This window comes from Talpa europaea, assembly GCF_964194135.1.
Source record: "Talpa europaea genome assembly, chromosome: 14".
In the NCBI taxonomy this organism is placed as follows: domain Eukaryota; kingdom Metazoa; phylum Chordata; class Mammalia; order Eulipotyphla; family Talpidae; genus Talpa; species Talpa europaea.
In genome coordinates, this window is record NC_140082.1 from 92,587,356 (window position 1) to 92,608,983 (window position 21,628).

At 68.3% G+C, this 21,628-nt stretch overlaps 1 protein-coding gene across 4 annotated transcripts; it reads right to left on the reverse strand.

Annotated features, from left to right (window-relative positions):
- Nucleotides 1-218: 218 nt before the first annotated feature.
- On the reverse strand, nt 219-21,384 carry SEMA4B (semaphorin 4B; the record flags this gene model as incomplete). Of its 4 annotated transcripts, none has more annotated exons than XM_084253663.1 (14): nt 219-1,007; nt 1,228-1,276; nt 2,193-2,359; nt 2,511-2,626; nt 2,708-2,918; nt 3,852-4,002; nt 4,096-4,277; nt 5,472-5,623; nt 5,728-5,841; nt 6,061-6,172; nt 6,629-6,727; nt 7,799-7,861; nt 8,011-8,174; nt 21,261-21,384. In XM_084253663.1, 14 exons carry the CDS (start codon nt 21,382-21,384, stop codon nt 219-221), a joined length of 2,493 nt encoding a protein of 830 aa, XP_084109789.1. The 4 variants fall into 4 exon arrangements, with proteins under 4 accessions (XP_084109789.1, XP_084109790.1, XP_084109788.1 ...); XM_084253664.1 differs by having other exon boundaries at nt 219-958; nt 1,197-1,276; XM_084253662.1 differs by having other exon boundaries at nt 219-953; nt 1,168-1,276.
- Nucleotides 21,385-21,628: the final 244 nt, after the last annotated feature.

A 21,628-nucleotide genomic window follows, 5' to 3' on the forward strand; every position in this document is an offset into this window, starting at 1 on the left:
GAAGGGCTCGGTTTTCATGGAGCGCTGCTGAGCCTGGGCAGGCGCCCATCTCCACCAGGGCCCCCGGCCAGTCTGGACAGCGGGAGCCGCGCTACCCAGCTGTGGGGCAGCGGCTCCGCCACCCCAGGACGAGGCGCCACCGGGCGTCCGCCGGGGCAGAGGCTCAGCTGAGCTGTCGTGCTCGGGCTCCGGAGGCCGGGGGGCCGCCTCGCCTGCTCTCACACCACGGAGTCCCGGATCTCGGAGCCGAGCCGCACCCGCGGCCGGGGGCACATCGGGGACACCTCCACGAAGCTGTCCTGCAGGCTGAGCGGCCTCTTCTCGGACTCGGTGGCCAGCCGGGGCCCCGGGGAGCTATCCGACAGGGCCTGGTAACCTCGGTGGTCAAGCGGGATGCTCGGGGGGCCCACGCCGTTGAGCGGCCGGGTCTCAGGTGGCAGCGCCATGGGGCGGGGCTTGGGGTGCACACTGGCGCACTCACCCTGCTTGAGGAAGACTTTCATGTTGCCCCGGTGCCGGTAGAGCAGGAACAAGACGAGCAGCGCCACGGCGAAGGCGAAGAGCGTGCACATCACCAGGAACTCGGTCCAGTAGGACTTGCCCGCTCCCCAGCTGGCGGGGCCGGCGGCCGGGGCGCTCACCCGCGACGTGTTGATGAAGTCGGGCACGCTGCCTTTCCGGTCGTCGTGGTCGGCTGCCTCGTCCACCACCACTGGGCAGTAGCTGGCCACCAGCTGCTGGAAGCCCTCCTCCAGCGACCAGCACTGGAACTCCCCCAGCTCCCGCTGGCCGCCCACCAGCAGCAGGTCCCCGGTGGGCAGCACGTGGCAGGCGGCCGAGGCATTGAGCCGGGCCCCGTTGTGCAGCCAGAACCGGCTGGCCAGGCTGGAAAGGAGGGGGCAGGCCAAGGTGTTCATCGTGTGGGGCTGGAAGCGGACTCTTTCGCAAGGCTTCTCACCTGCGCGCGGAAGAGACAGGGTAAGGGGCGGGGATCGTGGTGGCCCCGGCTCACCCACCTCCCGGACTGGTCCCGGCGCTGGGATGGGGCAATGCTGCCAGGGGACCTCGGGGGCTGCGAGTTTACTTCCAGGGCCCTGCCTGTGCTGCTGGGGGGATGGGGGTGTGAGGGAAGGCATCGCCCCACCCCAGCGCCCACCTGGCCCCCACCTCGCCTCTGTCCCCAGCGGGGCGCTCACCCTTTGCCTTACGAGACGAGGGCCTGGTCACGTTGCAGAGGCCCCTGGTGTTAGCCCCCTCGATGTCCTGGACCCATGGCCTGAGGACCAGAGAGTCTGTGATGGGCCTGGCACCCCTGTGTACCCACATCTCCCCCCTCGGTGCAGACAGGACCGGCCCGGCCCCACACGGAGGTGAAAGACAGGTGGCCTGCCAGTGCCCACCCCCAGGCCTGCGGGGTCTGAACCAGCACCTCCTGTCCATGCGGTATTGATTTTCAAATAAAAGCCACTACAATACTTTCCCGAATAACACAGCCAGTGTGAGCCTTAGGAAAAGCCCGGAAGTCCTGCCCGATCTCTGTATTGTCTCTTAAAACAATGTGCATCTTAAGGCTCTTGTCAAGTAAGATACAGCAACAAAGGAAGGTCATTCCAGACGTGCCGAGGAAACCTGAACACCTCGAGCAGACGCGAGGGCTAGAGACCCCAGAATCATGAGCTGCCAGGTTGTAGGGGGCACAGGCCCCCCGGGGGGGAGGGGCGTATGGGACTGAGCACCGGGGACCCCTGGGTGAAGCGAGGAAGCACAGATGGGATAGGTCCACCTGCAGTCAAAGTGTCTGCTTATTCTCCACGTCTGCGTTACACCCCGGAGATCACGGCGACGCTCCGGGTGGTAGGACTCGGGGTTCTGATTTGGTGTTTACCTGTTTTCTAAATGAGCACGGAAGCATCCAAGCCAGCTACCGGGAAACCAAACTGTGGGGCCCTCGCCTCTGGTTCCTTGACCGCGGTCACACGCCAGCCCAGCGCCTCCCATGTCCCGGCCACGCAGAGGAGAGCGGGCCCCGACCTACTGTCTGGGCCGTGACACGTCTGAGCCAGAGGGGGCTTGTTAATATCACGCTGACCACTGACCACGGCGCGGCGAAGCTGCGAGGGAGGCCGCGAGACCCCGGGAAGGCGCCCGAGGAGCCGGGCGGTGCGGGGGCGGGGGGGGGGCAGGACTCTTACCTGGAGGCCGTCTCGGGCTTGTGGAGGCTAGTGGGATTGCAGCTGGAGCCGTTCCACGCGCAGTAGGGGTCCCGGGCCAGCAGGCAGTCCCCGCAGCTCCGGTACAGGCTGCAGTTGGCCACGGGCACCTGGACGACGCCCGAATGGGAAGCGGCGTACAGCAGCCCCTGCCGGCCAGACATGGGTGAGAGCCCGCACGGGCAGCCGGGGCCACCCCAGAGCCGCCCGGGACTCCTGCTCATGCTCCTGGTGCCCAACCTTCCCAGAGTTCCTGCCATGACCTTTCCACCCCGCCAGAGCAGAGGGGTGGCCGCTCACCCTGTGTGTGTCCAGCAGCAGGTTGTGCACCGGCTGTCCTGCGGGGAAGACCTGCAGCTCCTCGATGATGTGCACGCGGGAGTCCACCACCACCGCCTTGTGCAACCAGCCGTCACCTGTGGGGGACAGCGCTCAGGCCCTGCTGGCCACGGGGCCCGGCCATGCCCTGCTGGGGGCCTGCCTGCCGGGGCACTTACTGGTGCCCAGGAAGAGGACGTCATAGGTGCGGTGCAGGCCGGGGACGCGGTGGACGGCCACGCGCTGGTAGCGGGCCTGCGGCTGCAGCAGCAGCATCTGGCTGCGCACCTGCCCGTCCATCAGGAAGTGGTCCTTGAGGAAGTTGAGCACCCGGTCGGGGAGCTGCAAGGATGAGCTGATCTTCCTCTCGCGGGCACTGTTGGTGATGCACTGGTGGTGGGGAGACATGCGTGAGGCCAGAGGCACACAGGCCAGGGCAGGGATTCTGGGGAATGGCCGGCCACACTGGCCCTGCTTCCCCTGTGGACGGTCAGGGCAGGGGCCTCTGTCTGAGCCTCACTTGCAGGTCGGCGGAGAGCCGAGGGGCCGATCTGGGGTCCCAGATGCCAAGCCCGGGGTGGGGGGCACCCTGGCAGGCAGGATTTCTTTGTGTGCCTCCTCCCTGCCTGCCACCCCTCACCCCCAACCTCCATGAGCCTCAAAAACCAGGACCACACTCCCTGCTCCAGTAGCCTCCTGCCCCTGGGTGCACAGGAAGGCTGGGCTAGTGCAGGGGGCGGGAGGGGCCTCGGATAGTCGTCAGCTCCTGGGGCTTCCAGATTCTCTGCTGGAGCAGGGAGCTGTATATGAGCCCTGACAGCTGACGGGGCCCAGCAGGCAGAGGGCTCAGTGAGAACATCCTGTGGGGTGATTCTGTGCTCCTCAAGCCATGGCGCGTGGGGGCACCAGGGCACGGCTGGTTGCTCAGACCCTCTCCTGCTTCTGTCCCCGCTCTGCTCCTTCCTGTGCCTGCCCACTGCTTCCTGGGCCGCCCCCACAAAACCTGCTGGCTCTCAGCCTCGTCTCAAGGCTGACTCTGGGGGGCAACCACTCGGCTGGCAGGAGAGACGACAGACCATGCACCGCGGCCAGGCCGTTCAGTCCCCCAGTAACTAAGGCGCTTGCAGCTGGTGGGGGAGGCAGAGACACCACCTGAGGCAAGTGCCCGGTGGGACACTGCCCTTTGGGGGCAGGCTTGAAGGCCTCTGACCTCCAAGGCACGTCTGGCCAGGAGGATGAGAGCACAGACTCAAAGAAGCTAAGGGGTGCCAGCCCAGGGGACCCCATCTTCCCGGTGCCCAGGATGCGGGGAGCTGTACCCACCGCGCCGGGCCGGGGTGAGGGCACAGGGTTCGTCACGGTGTACCACTGCTGCGTCTCGCGGTTCACCTCCTTGTACAGGCCGTTGAAGGCCCTCTGTACGTCCTCCATGGTGAAGACGCACACGGCAGAGCCCTCGGTGGTGCCCCTGTGCCTGCAAAGAGGGGACACTGCGCTCAGGACATGGCTGGCGCACCTGGGCCTGGCCACCCTGCCCTCTCCTGCCCGCCGGGGCCCGGGGCCCTACCACTGGGAGGTGAAGACCCCGTAGAAGAGGGTGTTGCGCCAGTCCTGGGGGCTGGGGCTCAGCGTGAACACGTCCTGCAGCACATTGAACGGGAAGCCGTCCTCCGGCCGCGAGCACAGCAGCTGCGCCTTCAGGAAGGACGTCCAGCGCTGCTGCAGGACCCGCTCGCCGCCCTCGTCGCCCTGGAGAGAGAGAGCGCTGGGCTCAGGGCCAGCCAGGAGGGGAGGTCAAGACCCGGGAGGTGGGCCCTGGCTGGCCTCCCCGGAGGGGAGGCGCAGGCACTCCTGATGGAAATACAGGGAGAAGCACAGCATGTATCTCTTGGCGTCCACCTCATCTCCAGGTGGACGCAGCATGAACAGCCGCCTCCCGCGTCATTTGTATTTCAGAATAGTTTTCAAATAACACAGGTATGTTACGCTTCCGCAAAACACGGGCTGGCAAGGCACGCTCCAAGTGGACAGCGCGGTGAGCCACTGTGGCGAGGTGACGCCTTTCTCAAGGTGTCAGTGGGCTTGGGCACGTAAAACAAAGGGCGAATCTGACCTACACGACCAGCAGGGGTGGGTCTGGTGCCAATCCCAGGGCACAGCACGCAGGGCCAGCGCCCACAGCCCGGTCCCGGCTCGGCCCTTCATCACTGTGCTCCGCACCTCTTTACTTGTGATATATTTTTTTTTGAAGATTTATTTATTTATGCACACAAGAGCTGGGGTACAGGCCAGAGACGCAGGGTAGGGGGAGAGAGGATTCACCAGAGAAAGAGCGGGGAACGGAACAGGCAGACTCACCGAAATCCACTGCTGAGGGGAGCAGCGGGTGAGCAGGAGAGGTCTGCCTCGTCATGTGGGTAGCTCCCTGGCCGGGGATTGAACTCATGCTGCAGAGGCTGTGGATTGCCCCACAGTGCTGTGCTTATCGACCCCTTGTGCCACCAGGGAGGCCCGCTTGTGATTTTTGAGGCTATTTTTCTGAATTTTCACGTAAGACTAACAATGAGGGCCTCCCTGGTGGCGCAAGGGGTTAAGCACATCACTTAGCACATCCCTTATGGAGAGGTCCACAGCCTCTGCAGCACAAGTTCCATCCCAGGCTGGCTAGGAAGTTGCCCACAGGGCGCAGCAGACCTCTCCTGACTCGCCCGCTGCTCCCCTCAGCAGTATTCCGTCAGTCTGCCTGTTCTGCTCCCCACTCCGTCTCTGGGGAATCCTCTCACCACCCCGCACCTCTGGCCTGCACCCTAGTTCTTGTATGCATAAATAAATAAATCTTTAAAAAGAAAAAAAAGACAAACACTGAGACACTGGAAGGAGAGGGCACAGCCAGCAGCAGCCGCGCCCGGGCCGGGAGCCGTGGGCCGGCGGCCAGCTGCTCACCTTGCAGATGCGGGCAATGCGGGACACGATGGTGTTCTCGAAGAACTCAAACTCCTGGCCCGTCTCGCTGAAGAAGAAGTAGATCTTGTCGTCGTCCCCCTGCGGGCTGCCCAGGCTCTCGGGAATGTAGGCTGAGGCCACGAAGGCTGGGTCTGGGGGCCGGTGCGGGTGCTCAGTCAGCCCAGGGACCCCAGGCAGGAGGGACGTTCCCGGCCGCCTCCCCGGCTCCTGGATGGCCCCTGGGGTGGGGCCTCACCTTGCAGCCAGTTGAGGGAGCTCTCGGTCTTGGTGGGCCTGACGCTCTGGCTCCGGGAGATGGCCGGGTCGTTCCCCTGGAAGCTGCTGACTGTTCCAGTGTACAGCTCGCCCTCTGCCAGGAGGACATTCCCATGGGAACGGCTGCTTGGCCCGGCCCCTTCTTCCAGCTCAGGGCCCAGGGTGACCCTAGGGCCGCCCATCTCCCTCGAGGTGGGCAGAGGAGGGAGTGGGAACTGGGAAAAGGCCCAGCTCAGGGCAGCCCAGGTCACGGCCTGGCCCCTGGGAATCAGCGCAGCCTCAGGGAGCCCCCGCCGCCCTGCCCGGCACTCACCAACCACCAGGGCCGTGGACTTGAAGTTGGGGTCAAAGGGACAACGGCCCTTGCCGTCCTCCAGGAGGATGTTCCCTGCCTTGTCCCGAGCCAGAGTGAAGTTCGCCAGGTTCTGCGGGGGAGCAGGGTGGGGTGAGCACAGAGAAGGGGGCCCAGGGAGGGGTGAAGGGGCTGAGGGGCAGCTCTGGGGGGATGTGTCTGGGTGTGACATGCCAGGCCGCCCCAGCACCTGGGCACTGCATCTGGCAGTTCCCAGAGTGGTCACCACTGCTGGCCCAGGGCCTCCAGGAGACGAGGCTCAGGAAGAACTGCTGGGGCGGGGAGGGCGGCACATGAGCCAATCCCAGCGGGGGCTCGGCAGCGGGGCGCCAGCCCACAGCCCCAGACACCACCTGCTGCTTGGGCGGGTGCAGGGCAGAAAGGCAAGGGAGGGGTGTTGAGTACAGGTGAGGTGAACGCTGGGTGATGCCCCCCCACCCCCCCAGGTCTGGGTCTGGGCCTCCTGTGACCATGAAGCCTGACCCCCGGGCCTCCCGCCCCGCCAGGGTGGGGTCGAGAGGGCACTCACGATGTAGGTGCACTGGGGGCTGAAGGCTGCGGTGCCACAGGTGAACAGGTGGCTGCTGTTGAGTGGCAGGAGGATCTTGATGTAGTTCTGACAGTCCCGCTGCCGGAGGAGGGAGCCGGTCAGGCCCAAGCCAGCCAGCAGGGGGCGGCGCCGAGCCCTCCCCAGACCGAGGGCCCTGGCCTGGCCCTGGGGACTCCCTCACCCACCCAGGAACACCCAGGAGCCTTCCGGAGCCCAAGGGGTGTGGGCTGGGGGATGGGGGCTCAGCTAGTTCCGAGCTGGGCGAGAACCCAGAATCCCGCCCTCCTGGGCTGTCTGTCCAGAGCCTCAGTGAAGACTGCCGGGCCCCCCCCCACTGGGAGGAAGCCAGTGCCCAGAGCAGGGGCCCAGACTTGGGCTCCCTGGAGGGTGTCTGATGGGCGTGTCCTCAGAGCGCTCTCCCTTTCGTGATGGGGCCTCCGGCTGCCCGGCTGCCCGACGGCTGAGGCTTCCAGCCTCACAGTCAGGAGAAAAATTTTCCATCAGGAAATTTTTCCATTGGGAAGTCCTGGTGCCTCCATCCACAGGACACATCGCGTTCCTGCCCCTGCCGCTCCCTGATGCACCCAGCCCGAGTGCCACGGCCTCCGGCCCGCCCTGTCCACGCCTGGGGGCCTGCGCTCCACCGGGCGGGCTTTCGGCACGGCTGTCTCCAGCGCTGCCAGCGCCCGGCTCAGTGACGTTCCCGAAAGGAGGCCACAGCAGGGGCCTGGAGCAGAGTCTGGGCCCTCATTCCAGGGCCCTTTGCCTTCACCTTCGCTGCCACCAGCTACATTCGGGCTGAGGAGGCCTCTGGGAATGTTGGGGCGCCCCCCAGGCTGGACCAGCCACCGCCAAGGCGGAATCCACCAGGCCCGCCCGGCCCTGGTCACGCGGGAGCCCCATTCAGCGTCCCTGGTGGCGCGCGGTGTCACACAGCGAGGCCCTGCCAGGCGCCGGTGTCCCCCTCCTACGGGGGGGACGAGGGCTCGGGCAGCAGCCAGGCTTCCGGGCACGGTCGCGGGGGATGCGCACGGGGCTGGCGCTGAGGCTCGGCTCGCTGCTCCAGCACGGCTGCTGACGCCGCTGCCCCCGCCTGCCGCCTGTCCTGGGCCCGTCCCCAGGCCCAGGCGGCCTCCACGGCCAGCTCACCTGTGGGTCCTTGCCCTTGAAGCTGCACTGCTGTTTCCGCTCCGCGTCGGCGCTCCACAGCAGCTGGGGACGGGCGGGCGGGGTGGTGTGCACGGGGGCGGGGAGGGCATGGAGCCCCCCCCACCCCGACGCCCCCAAGCCCCTCCTCTCCTGTCAGCATCTTCCTCAGACCCCCGGGCCGCCCGGCCACCCCAGCCGGGCCCCTCCCTCACCTGCTGGTAGCCTCCCCCCGGCTGGAAGCTGAGGCTGCTGCTGAGCGCGAAGAGGGCCTCTCGCAGGCCCACGTACAGGGTGGCGCCGTCCCCGCTCAGCAGGAGGGCCGTGTAGTTGGAGAAGTTTTCAGCTTCAAATCTGAGGAACGGCCGCTTTTCAGAGCCTGGGACAAGAAGACGACTTCAGCGGGGCCCCCTGCCCCGGGAAGCCCCGACATGATTTCGAGAAGAGCCGGCGCCGGTGGAAGGCGGGCGGGCAAGGAGGGGGCGGGGCGGGCGGCCAGCAGTGAGGGCCACTCCTCCTGCGGGGCTGCAGGCGCCCGAGTGTCCCACCCCGGGACCCAGCGCGGGAAGCCACATGCCCCACGTGCTGGGATGCTGCGGGCGGAGAAAGCGACATTGTATTAAAAGCTCCAGAATAAAACAAGCAGAGTGAGGTCAGAAGGCAGGGTCCAAGCACAAAGCAGGCGCCCAGAGAGGTGACGGGCCTGGAGCACATGCTGGGGACGTGAGGGACGTGAGCGCCGCAGCAGGCACTGGGGAGCGCGCCCCACCCGGCCGGGACCGTGCGCATGGCAGCAAGGGCCAACAGTGGGTGCTGGTCTTCCCCCGGCACCACTTAGTCACTAGGGAGATTGACGCTTGTCTCCCGGGTCGGTTATCAGCCTGGACCCGGGACGTGTGCGTACATGGCCGGGGCCACTGCGATGCTGGGGGGCTGGGGGCGGGCGGTGTTCCCCTCAGAGCAGAGGGCACTCGGGCGAGTGACTCAGCAGCACGCAGAGGTGAGTGACACCGGGGTGACGCTGACGTATGTTATTTTCAGTCACAAAGGGATCGCGCTAATGCGCGGCAGCAAGTGTGTGGTGGAGGCGGGCATGAGGACGGGGTGGAGGTGGGGTGAAGTTGGGGTGGAGGCGGGGTGCAAAGCCTTTTCTCGGCAGCAGGTTGGCAAGCCAGGGTGCCCGGGAACAAAGCTGCCCTCAGCGCAGCCAACAGCAAGGGCGGCTCGGCAGCTCTGGCTGTCCCTGGGGCCAGGAAGGGGCTGGACCCCTGAGGCGGGGGCTGCTTCCCCTGAGTCTCCTCTAGATTTAAAAATGCAAACCATGGCCTGACCCTGGATATAAAGTTTAAGTATCTTTAATGCTGTGGCGTCAGTGCTGATAAAAAGAGCTACTCGTCACCTGCCACTAAATGCAAAAGGAGGCTGTAAAACGGCGGGTGTGGCTTCCAGGGTTAGCATGTTCTGCTTGGGGAGTTAGCAGGTTCTGTTTTTTTTTTCCTGGAAAAATACAAACTTAGGAAAAAATGCAAAAGGCTAAATCACAAAATGCTGAAAAGTGGAACCCCTGGCGGGTGTCCGGCCATCTCCCCTCCGCTCACTTGTCACTCCGGCTTCTGCAAGACGCCGGTGAGCCTTGCGTAACGTGAGAGAAACTGAGACACAAGGGAGGGAGGGAGAGATCAACACACATCTGTCCACGAGGGTTTGTGCTTTCAGTTACTAATGGGCTTGGAGAGAAATTATCTTAAAAATTTGAAACAGCTGATAAAAAGCTGATAAGAAAAGGAAAACAGGCAGCGGCCACCCTGCCCAGCCCCAGGCACGTCCCGACCAGGGTCACGACGGCGCACGCAGAGCTGACGAAGCAGAAGTGCAAGGTGCCACCCAGCAGCTGTGCAGACCGCGCCCGCGGAGCCCGGCGCTACCTACCCCCAGGCTGGCTCCACAAAAGGCGAGAGGCACAAAGGAAAGACGGCGGTGAGACGCAAAGTCACGAGCAGAGGGAAGACCTAAGCCAGGAAGGGGGACAGACGTGCGCACGCAGGCCAGAGGCCCTGTCCGGCCCGGTGGCCACAGAGAAAGGGGACGCGAAGTCACTGTCGTCCCTGCCCAGGACGGGGAACACACAAAAGCTCAGTCACCAGCGCCCCGTGGGACTCGGGGAGGCCTCCCTGCAGGGACCCGGGGACCCGGGATGGACAGCCGCCAGCGAGCGGGGACAGCGCAGTTGCCAAGTGAGCAGCGCTGGAGCCCCGGGGACGCGCAGCTGGCAGGCTTGTCACTGGAGAAGCACCGGGACTCCCGGGAGAGCCCCACCTGCCGTCCAGAGCCCCACGCCGGCCGCCCGGGCGGCTGCGGTCTGCAGAGGGGACGGCCCTTCTGGACTGCCAAGTCCAGAATCACACGGGACTGGTCACCACTTCCCATTTGCACCGCACACGCTGGGAGGCCCAAGGAATGTTCCCGCACCCACCCCCCACCTACCCCAACCTGAAAATTTCCCCCCACGCTGGGACCCAGTTATGTGGCTTGTACTTCGTGCTCTGAGCCAACGGGCCACTGGAACGGGCAGGGCAGCCGACCTGTGTGCCCTGCTCCTGGGGAGAAGACACGCCCCTAGGAGACTCCCAGCAGGCAGCTCAGGGCCACTGCTTGGTCCACCAGGCGGGACAGGATGAGGCAGGGGCGGATGCCCCCCCAACTTGCAGAACTCTGAGATGAAACCACCTACACGAGCCCCCCAGCAAAAAAGGCGCTAGAGTGGGAGGCGGACTCAAGAAGTCTCCTCAAACGATGCCTGCAAACTGCAAGGGCAGGAGAACCAGCAGGAAGGCCCAACACCAGCGCCAGGCCCTGCATGGGGCTGAGGCTGCCGGCCGGGCTGGGCTGGGCGGAGAACCTGGAGGTTTACAAGTTCCTGGGTGATTCTGCAGCGCAGGTCTGGGCCACACGGGGCCCTTTGTCAGACAGTCCAGACGGGCCTCGGCAAGCCGCAGTCTCGGAGGAACACCACCCCAGGGCAGCCTCAGGAGTCGGGAGCAGGGCACACAGCTACTGTGTCTCTCAGCTTTTGCACCCACCCAGAGAATTTTCTGGAAGCAAGACTGGCTCCCACTCACCAATGCTTATCTGCCTCACACTGTTGCTGTGAGTCCCGAGGACAACAGCGGCTAGCTCCCAGAGTCCATGCAGACACAGAACTGCCCGGGCCAGAGATAAGCTGAAGGCGAGCAGGATTGGAAGCCAACGGTCGGCGCACGGCATGGAGGGGCAGCGGGCCCCAGAAGCCCAGGCTCGGTTGGGCCCAGCCCTCCACAAGAGCTCAAGGGCGCCCCAGTCCAGCCGGAATAGGGGAAATGCCCTGGCGCAGTGGGTGCAGGGGCCTGACACCGGCCCTCCTGTCTGGGGGTGCTCTTCTTGTGCCCTGCCCTGAGCCTCTCAGCCCTCAGACCCAAGGCCCCGTGTCTGAGGCCACCTGCAGTCCCTCCGGCCCTTGTGGCCTTGACCCAGCAGCAGGGCCAGTGGGGCGGAGTCTGGACAAGACAGAGGAGAGGGCAGCCTGGGGTCAGACACCGCGGGCACCTCCCGTGCGTGTGCCACCGGGACGCGGCACCTCGGCCTCACTTTCCTTATCTGTGAAAGGGGATAATAGCGCTTTGTCTCATCGGGTTGTTATGAGAAGAAGTGAGATTATGTATGTAAATAATAATGTACATAATAACCCACACTTACCCAGCGCTTGCTCAAAACAACCCCGCACACGCGGCCCGTGTTGGCAGGGTGTCTGGCGCACGGCCAGCTCCAGTGGATCAAAACAAAACCCAGAGGCCTGCAGGAAAATCCAGCCTGGCGAGGCGCGGCCCGGCGACTCCGACCCGGGCCTGCTCCCATCCCAGGCGCTGTGTGGGGTGCGGGCCGTGCTGTGGGGGCAGCCGCCCACCGCGGACCCAGCACTGGGTCCTGCCGGTCACAGCAGACAGCTGGGCCAGCCTGGGCCTGCGTGTGTGCGTGTGCGTGTGTGTGTCTGGGCCCTGCCACAAGGCTTGTCCCTGCTTGTGTGTTTGCTCAGGTGCTGTCTGTGCAGAGGAGCCGGGCGGGTGTCTGGCCCTGGCCCCTGGGTGCGCACACCTCAGGGGAGCCCTGAGCCTCCTTGTGGGGCCCACGTGCCCTCCATATCCTCTGCCCGCCGGTGCGGAGAGAGCCGGGCCGCCTGAGGTGGGTTTTCCTGGTGGAAAGAGCCCCTCCGTGCGCCCTGGGCGGCCTGGCTGGCAGCTCTGGGACAGGGGCCAGCCTGGGCTTGGCCTGTCGGGTTGGTCGGACCTGTCGGAGTCACCTTGGAGCCCCACCCCCCACCTGGTGGGGCTCTGGGCAGGAAGTCAGGCGGGAACAGCTCAGCCCCGGCCTCACCTGGAGCCCCTCCCTTCCGGGTGACTCAGCCGGAAGCCTCAGCTCTCAGGAGAGCCGGGAACGGGCTCAGCACCCCCCACCCAGGCCGCCAGCCAGTCAGCGGGCTGAGGCAGGGCCTGGTCGTGAGTCAGAGCCCCACCCCGCAGTCGACGTGGGCCAGCACCTCAGCGACGCCGACGGCCCCCCAGCGGCCTCCACAGCCCCCTCGGCAGGCGCAGACACACCGGCTACCCTGGAGATGGGGCTGGGAAGGCACCCGGTGAAGGGACAAAGAGGTGGCCCCCCACAAAGTGCCCCGAGGAGGTCCAGGCCAGGACAAACCCCTGAGAGCCTCTCCCCCGGGTCCCTGGACTCTCAGACCCCACCTTCGGGGCGGGACGCTGACTCAGCAGTGACCTGGCACACGCCCTCCCCTCCTCGGCCCTGCGCCAGGCAGGGCAGAGTCCCCCCTCCAGGGAAGGGTCACTCCAGGCGGGCGGAGAGGCCCTGGGTGCCAAACTGGGCTGAGGCAACAGGGAAGAGAGGAGAGGGTGAAGGACGAGGCTGGAAGTGCCCTGAGTGCTGGGGCAGGCACCCCAGACCGCCCGCTTTTGCTGCCATGCCAAGGCCGTGTCAGCAGCCAGAGCCCAGCCACAGGGCTCGGTGGCCTCTGCCCACCTCGTGCCCGTCAGCCAGCAGGGCCCGGCTGGGGCGCTGTCACAACAGCTCACACTGGGGAGTCTGACCCCCAGCTGCCCGCCCTGACCGCAGTCAGCACCTCTGGCTGTGCCCCAGGGGGTCCTCCGTGACCCCCCCCCACACCTGTCCTCTGAGGCTGCCACAGACTCGAGGGCCACCTGCTCTCCAGGCCCCGCCCCTCAAGGGGCTAAGTCACAGCGATCTCTTGCTGAGCACCTTCACCATGAACACGGGAGAGGGACAGTCCCCTGCTTCTCTCAGGTGGGCGCCAGGAAAGTGACCTGCAGGCCCCAGCTGAGCCAAGCGGACGGAGGGGCTGACCCGGGCTGCAGGCGCCAGACTCCATGTCGCTGACCACCCTCAGCCTACGGCGCTTCCTCCAGAATGTTCTCGTTCCCTGGGGTCTGCTTCAGGCCAACCACTTCCAAGACCTGGGTGCTGGAGACCCTTGACCCTCTTCATCCAGGGTGGCTGGTCCCGTAACATGCAGACCCCAGTGCAGGGTGGGCGACCTGCCCGGCACCCCTCAGCACCCCCCCAGCTGGGGACCATGTGTCTCTGCACATGCCTCTCACCCCGCAGGCCTCACCCCCCTTCCTTTCCCAGACGTCCAATCCAAGCCCACCCACTCTGCTTCTCGGTATTTTCCAAATCCAGTCCCCTCACCTGCGCCTCCTGTCCTGACAGCTCCCCAGCCTGCCCCGGGTCCTCAGCACCCCGACCTCCAGGCCCTGCCTCCAGTCACAGGGCTCTCTGGGAGCTGACACCTGAGCCAAACCCTTGACTGTGTCTCACTGAGCCCCTAACTCACCGGCCCTCACCGCAGCCTCCTCCCCAGCGTCAACAGAGTGACCGCACCTGCTGCCCAGGCCCTCCCCATCTCCAGCCCCCGCTCAGAGGGCCCCTGTCTAGAATGCCCTTCCTTTCTTTTTTTTTTTTAAAGGCTTATTTATTCATTTACACAAGAACCGGGGTACAGGCCAGAGGCACGGGAGGGTGAGAGGACTCACCAGAGACAGAGCGGGGAGCAGAACAGGCAGACTGGCAAAATACACTCCTGAGGGGAGCAGCGGACACGACAGGAGAGGTCTGCGCGCCAAGTGGGACCCTCGCCCGCCAGCCGGCCGGGATCAAAACAGCGCTGCAGAGGCTGTAGACAGCCTCACAGAGCGGCGCTCAACTGCCTGCGCCCCCAGGGGAGGCCCTAGAATGCCCTTTCTTTTGACTAACTCCTCTCATCCTCTGAGACTCAGCTTGGTCCACCTCCTCCAGGAAGCCTTCCAGGACCCCCGGCTGGGGAGGGCCCTTCTCTGTCCCATTGCTTCCTGGTCCCCCCTCACAGGGACTAGCACACTGGAGACCCTGAGTTTCTGGGTCTTGCTCGCCCACCTAGCTGGGAGTGCCTTGCTCGGGATCAAAACTGCTAATCACACTAGTACCCCAAGTTGTTCAAAAAGACATCTGTTCATTGAAAGAATAACAGAATGAAATCCTTATTTGGGGCGCTCTGCTTCAGGGAGGGGGCCCCACCTCAAGAGGGCAGCCTGGAGGCCTTGAAAGCTCATGTCATCAGATTCGGCGACGCATCTCCCCCACTCCATCCGCTCAAGCCTGAGCCTGGCCCTGGACTTCCAGGGTCCAGACCCTGCGTGAAGGTTGAAAGGGCAGCAGGGATGAGAGGTGTCAAAGAGCTGGACGGGCCACTCAAGAGTCCTGCCTCCCCACACTGCTCAGCCTGCTGCCCGGGGGGAGGCCAAACGCGTGCAGCGCACGGGTGGCCGGCGGTCAGCATGAGCCCTGCCCAGGGCCCACTCCCCCTGCCAGCAAGTGCCGCCCGCACCCCTTGCAGGGGGGCCTCTGCTCTGCCCCGATGCCCCGGACGCAGCCAGCCTTGCCCTGTCTGCAGAACAGCCGGAGCTCCGGGTTTCATACGAAATTCCCGAGTTCTAAACATCAGCGATGAGTGACCTATTCTCCACAGCGCTCAGAGGTCAAGCGGGATCTGTCTGCGGGCGGCCTCTGCCTGCTGCGCCCCCTCGGCAAAGCTCCGGCTGCGACGCTACCCCCGTCTCCCGGGGACCCGGGCCGAGCCCGTAGGGGCCACCCGACCTGCACCGAGGCCACCCCTCGGGGGCCCAGCTGGCTCTGAGTCCGACCGGGGATGGCCCCGGAGATTTCTCTGCTAGCGGAGGTGCGCAGCCTGGTCATTCGCGCGCAGAGCCGGGTGTTTAGTTGCCTCTGCAAATTTCACAGGCGAAGCAGGATGCAAACCCTCTCCAGGACCCTCTCGGGGCACCGGGACCCTCCACGTCCAGCACACACCTGTCTGGCGGGGAAGCCTCCTGGCGGCCGCCTTCCCTCTTCCTGTGCCACCTCTCTGAAGATGGCAAGGGGAGGGCAAAACAGAGGCCACGAGGCAGCGCACTCAGGGGTCGGGACTAAGCGGAAGGTTTCCATCTACTGTCCCTGCTGGAACCCCTGGTCGCAGCCCCCCCCCAGCCCCCCCCCCCCAGCTGTCAAGACCAGCTTCTCAGCTGGAGCCAGGAGCAGAGGGCGGGCAGGGAGCCAGGCCAGCCCCGAGCGGACTTGGGCAGCCCCTCTGGACCTCAGCTGCCTTATCTGTAAAATGGGGTGATTCGTCCTCTTGGATTAGTGGAGACAAGAAACTAAAAGCCTGGCCCAAGTGGCCCCAGAGCTATCCCTCACCCGTTGGGGTGCACGGGGACACGGCCGTGCCACCCAAAAGCTCCTGACCACACAGGGCTGGCAGCTCTGGGGTGACACAGGGATCCCAGGACTAGGAGCAGAGGGGAGACCGTGGCCTTGGGGCGGCAGGAGCTGCAGCGGGGCCTTAAGGGACCCTGGGTACCTGTCACTGCTCCCGGCATGGAGCACCGCCTGCCCAGGGGGCCAGCGCAGGGGGCAGCAGGGAGGGCCGGCTGCTAGGGGTGGTCTCAAGTTTTGTCACTCCTCTTGCCCTCACCCCCAGGGCGCCCCGGGGACATAGGGTGTCATCGTCCTAATAAGGGGACACAGGAAGGAGTGACCACTGGCCCGGCCGGCCGCTCCAGCGCCCTTGTCTTCAGGGTAGATGTGCAGCTGCAGCCAGTGTGTGCCCCACTGTGCACACCTGAAGCTTCGGGCTGGCACTTGCCTTTCAGCACCCCGAATGCGGGTTATGCAGAGGGCAGGGTGGGAGCAGCGAGAGGCAGGGGGAGAGAGAGGTGGGGTCCAGCTCCAGGCAGACAGGTCCGAGGCCAAAGGTGGACTCTGAAAGGACTGCCCCGGGAGCCCGCGAGAGGCGGCCCGACTCAGGGACGAGCCCTCCGCCCTTGCTTTGCCTTCTGCCCAGGGCAGGGCTCGAGGGGGACGCAGCGCCCCACCCCCTGCTCGGGGTACCTGCCATGCCGGCTCAGGCCGAGCCCACCGAAGAGATGCAACAACCTCCCCCGTCGGGGGGCAGGCCATTCCCACCAGCCAACAGGAGGCGCGACTGCTACTGAGGCCGGGGCGCGGGCCAGGCGCAGCGCCAACGCTCCACGCCCGGGAGCTCGCGTACCCCCCAGGCCAGGAGCTGGGCCCGCCAGCCTGGCCTATCAGCCGGCGTGAGCCCGGCGCAGGGGCAGGACCTTGCCGAGGGGCGGTCAGCCAGGCAGCCTCATCCCCCACAGGACTGCGCGCTCCTCCGGGCTGGGGAGGCCCAGCGCCAGGGCCATGCCAGGAGGGTTGGGGCTTCTCAGGCCGGCCGGGACCCGGGTGCCCACTGCGGGGTCAGAGGACACTCGATTGTTCTCCCGGCTCAATGGGGTGTTGTTGGCCGGGCTTTGCAGGCCACTTTCTTCCGATCTGGTTGGGAAACACTGTGTCCAGAGCCCTCCAGCAGGCACCGGGGGCAGGGGGCGATGAATGACTCCTTCTCATTGCCCAAATAAGGGGGCCCAGTAAGAGTTTCGGGCGCCACAGGAGCAGGTCTGTTCCCGCTCTCCCGCATGGCTGGGCTGGGAGCAGCAGGCCCCAGGCCCGGGCACCGTGAGGACCACTATCCCCCTGGGCATCCCTGCCCCTGACTGGCGCAGGCCCTGGGCCGGGCCCAGACCGCACGTCCCCAGCGCAAGGGTCACCTGCCCTCTGGCCTGCAGGGGCGGGCCTCTGCTTGTCCAGTCCTCCCCTCCCGCCTGTCCGCTGGCTGAGGCCGCAGTGGGGTCCTTCTGGGGGCCCCAGGAATCTGCTGCTGACCGGCAACCACGAGGGTGCGGGGGCAGGACCCCGACGCACACGCATGCCCCCCGCCCAGGGACACGGCTTGAACCCACAGACGTGGCCTCTGCCCAGGTGCCGGCCCGTGGGGCTGGGAGGGTCAGGGCAGGGGAACGTGGCCGCCCGCTCACGCCGCACTCTCGTGCCCGGCGCCCCACGTCCCCGGGGCCTGCCCAGGACAGGCGCGCTGCCAAGAACGTCTAACGAGCCCCCGGGGAGGAGGCAGGAAGCGTCTGGGGCTGCTTGGCGGGGGAGCCCGAGCGGTCACCAGGGCGTTTGCCTCTGGGGCGCCCGGACAGGGCCCGGCAGAGAGCCCAGGGCAGGCGGCGGAGGCCCCTGCTCAGTGAAGCGTGGACGGGTGCTCACTGGTTTGGGTGTTGGGGTGCGCTAAAGTGCGGGGCCTCGGAAAAGAGGTCCCCGCTGGGCTGAGCCCCAAGAACATGGCGGAAGGGCCTTTCCCGCAGCAGCTCCGCGGCCCTCGAGCCCTGGGCGGCGCAGGTACCCTGGCGGTCCCCAAGGGTGACCCAGTGGCTTAATCTTTTGGGGGCGAGTTTAACATATAAACTGGGGGGGACCACAAGTATCCAGGGCAGTGGCTTCAGTGATGGGGGCGGGGGTGCTGGTGAGAGACCGGCCTACTGCACGGTCTCCACGGAAGGGAGACGGGGGCGTGGACGCGGCCTCGGAGCTGGGCGGGCGACGACCAGCAGGATGCCAGGCCTCAGGCTCCCCCTCTCGGCTCCCGACCCCGCCGTCAGCCACCCTGAGCGGCCCCCTTCAGTTTTAGGGCTGGACGCAAGACGTGCTGCTCTGACCCGGCTGGGGCCTAGCCTGGCCTCCCCAGGGCCCTACGCGGAGTCCCCTCCTTCATCGCCACTCGGCCACCTCCTCCAGATCCAGGAGGGTCTGAGGGCAAAGGGCAAGGGTCTAAGGGCAGAGGGCGCTGTGGCCACACAGAAGCAGCAGCAAGGCGGAGGGCCTGGCCCGGAGGCACCTGCTTGTCCTCCCTGAACTGTCTGGAGCACCTGGGGCTGTGGCCAAACTGCCACCCCAGCAGTGCCCCCGCCCCAGCAGTGCCCCCGCCCCAGCACTGCCCCCGCCCCAGCACTGCCCCCGCCCCAGCACTGCCCCCGCCCCAGCACTGCCCCAGCCCCAGCACTGCCCCCGCCCCAGCACTGCCCCCGCCCCAGCACTGCCCCCGCCCCAGCAGTGCCCCCGCCCCAGCAGTGCCCCCGCCCCAGCACTGCCCCCGCCCCAGCAGTGCCCCCGCCCCAGCAGTGCCCCCGCCCCAGCACTGCCCCCGCCCCAGCAGTGCCCCCGCCCCAGCAGTGCCCCCGCCCCAGCAGTGCCCCCGCCCCAGCACTGCCCCCGCCCCAGCACTGCCCCCGCCCCAGCACTGCCCCCGCCCCAGCACTGCCCCCGCCCCAGCAGTGCCCCCGCCCCAGCAGTGCCCCCGCCCCAGCACTGCCCCCGCCCCAGCAGTGCCCCCGCCCCAGCAGTGCCCCCGCCCCAGCACTGCCCCCGCCCCAGCAGTGCCCCCGCCCCAGCAGTGCCCCCGCCCCAGCAGTGCCCCCGCCCCAGCACTGCCCCCGCCCCAGCAGTGCCCCCGCCCCAGCACTGCCCCCGCCCCAGCACTGCCCCCGCCCCAGCACTGCCCCCGCCCCAGCACTGCCCCCGCCCCAGCAGTGCCCCCGCCCCAGCACTGCCCCCGCCCCAGCACTGCCCCCGCCCCAGCAGTGGCCCCGCCCCAGCAGTGCCCCCGCCCCAGCACTGCCCCCGCCCCAGCACTGCCCCCGCCCCAGCAGTGCCCCCGCCCCAGCAGTGCCCCCGCCCCAGCACTGCCCCCGCCCCAGCACTGCCCCCGCCCCAGCAGTGCCCCCGCCCCAGCACTGCCCCCGCCCCAGCACTGCCCCCGCCCCAGCAGTGCCCCCGCCCCAGCACTGCCCCCGCCCCAGCAGTGCCCCCGCCCCAGCAGTGCCCCCGCCCCAGCACTGCCCCCGCCCCAGCACTGCCCCCGCCCCAGCAGTGCCCCCGCCCCAGCACTGCCCCCGCCCCAGCACTGCCCCCGCCCCAGCACTGCCCCCGCCCCAGCACTGCCCCCGCCCCAGCAGTGCCCCCGCCCCAGCAGTGCCCCCGCCCCAGCAGTGCCCCCGCCCCAGCAGTGCCCCCGCCCCAGCACTGCCCCCACCCCAGCACTGCCCCCGCCCCAGCAGTGCCCCCGCCCCAGCACTGCCCCCGCCCCAGCACTGCCCCCGCCCCAGCACTGCCCCCGCCCCAGCACTGCCCCCGCCCCAGCACTGCCCCCGCCCCAGCAGTGCCCCCGCCCCAGCAGTGCCCCCGCCCCAGCACTGCCCCCGCCCCAGCACTGCCCCCGCCCCAGCAGTGCCCCCGCCCCAGCAGTGCCCCCGCCCCAGCACTGCCCCCGCCCCAGCAGTGCCCCCGCCCCAGCAGTGCCCCCGCCCCAGCACTGCCCCCACCCCAGCACTGCCCCCGCCCCAGCAGTGCCCCCGCCCCAGCAGTGCCCCCGCCCCAGCACTGCCCCCACCCCAGCACTGCCCCCGCCCCAGCAGTGCCCCCGCCCCAGCACTGCCCCCACCCCAGCACTGCCCCCGCCCCAGCAGTGCCCCCGCCCCAGCAGTGCCCCCGCCCCAGCAGTGCCCCCGCCCCAGCACTGCCCCCGCCCCAGCAGTGCCCCCGCCCCAGCAGTGCCCCCGCCCCAGCAGTGCCCCCGCCCCAGCAGTGCCCCCGCCCCAGCACTGCCCCCACCCCAGCACTGCCCCCGCCCCAGCACTGCCCCCGCCCCAGCACTGCCCCCGCCCCAGCAGTGCCCCCGCCCCAGCACTGCCCCCGCCCCAGCAGTGCCCCCGCCCCAGCACTGCCCCCACCCCAGCACTGCCCCCGCCCCAGCACTGCCCCCACCCCAGCACTGCCCCCGCCCCAGCACTGCCCCCACCCCAGCACTGCCCCCACCCCAGCAGTGCCCCCGCCCCAGCACTGCCCCCACCCCAGCACTGCCCCGGCCCCGCGCCGCCCAGGCACAGCTCCCATGTGCCTGCTCGTGACCGTAATGACGGCTGCAGCGGTTCCTACAAGCCCAAGTCTGAGGGGCGCTGCAGGACTGCCCTGATGGACTCCCCAGCCTGAGGTGGGTGCGGCCCCGCCCCGCTTCGCTGCTGAGGAAGCGCAGGCCCGAGGTCAGCGGCTGGCTCCAGGTCACAGGGCCCGAGGGCAGAGGCGCCCTGAGCCAGGCCTCGCGCTGGATCTGCGGGGCCTGGAGACTGAAGCCAGCGGGGACCCCACCCCGCCTTCGTGACCAGGTGCTCGCGGGCGGGCATGTGGGGGCGAGGCAGCCTGGCGCAGGGTGTCGGCCGTGACCTCTGATTCAGGCGCCTGGACCGCGGTCCACGCAGGGCGCTGACCAAGCCCCGGCCAGGGGGCGGCCCCGCACCCGCGCTCCCGCCAAGGCACCTGGCGCCGGGACGGCCGCGTCTCCCAAGGGCAGGCGCCGGGCAGAAGCTGCTGCTCCCCGGGAGCGTCTGGGGGGGGCATCGGGAGGGAGGAGGGCTGGGGGGCCCGGGGCGCAGGCAGAGACCTGGGGCGCCTCCCCCGAGTCCATCCCCCGGGAGCGGCTCCCAGGGCTGCCCCCGTCCCTACGAGGGTCCCCCAGGCCTGGGGGTGCCCCATTATGTCCGGGCCGGGGTCTGCGCGAAAGCAGGGTGCAGGGGTGGGGAGGGAGGCTGGGGGCCGGCGAGTCCTGTCGCGACGCCCCGAAAACCAGCGCCCCGGCGCTTCCGCGCAGCCCGCGGGGGGCCCTGCCGGGCACCGAGGCCGCGATGGCCGGGGGCGCCGGGGCAGCGGGTGGGGGCGCGCACGCCGCGAGGCGCCCGCCATGGCCAGGACCGAAGAAAGGGGCAAGAGAGGGCACCCCCTCTCCGCACCCCGAGGAGCGTGGAAGTCGGGGTCCCCGCCCTTCTCCCGCGCCCCGCGCCGGCGGCGCTCGGAAGGAGGAGGGGTCCTCGCGCCCCGCGCCCCCCCTTTGTCGCCGCGCCCCCCCGGGCCCCCGCAGCCCCCCCGGCCCCTCCCCCGCCCCCCGGGCCCCCGCAGCCCCCCGGCCCGCACTCACCCAGCGGCAGGCTGATCCGGGGCGCGGGCGCGCGGGCGGGGCGCGGCGGCGGCAGCAGCAGCAGCAGCAGCGCCAGCAGCGGCCCCAGCAGCGGCCCCGCGCGCGCGCGGCCCCCCCGGCCCATGGCGGCGGCTCGGCGGCTCCGGCGGCTCCTCGGCGGGCGGCGCGGGCGGGACCTGGCGGAGAGCGGGGGTCAGGGGCGCCCGGCACCCCGGCCGGGACGGAGACGCGCGCGGGCCGCGAGGAGGTCGGGGGTGCGCCCGCCCCTGCGCCCCGCCCCCCGCCCCCCGCGCCCCGCCCCCACCCCGCCCCGCGCCCCGCCCCGCCCCGCGCCCCGGCGCCGCGGGCCCAAGCCGAGCTGGGGAGCG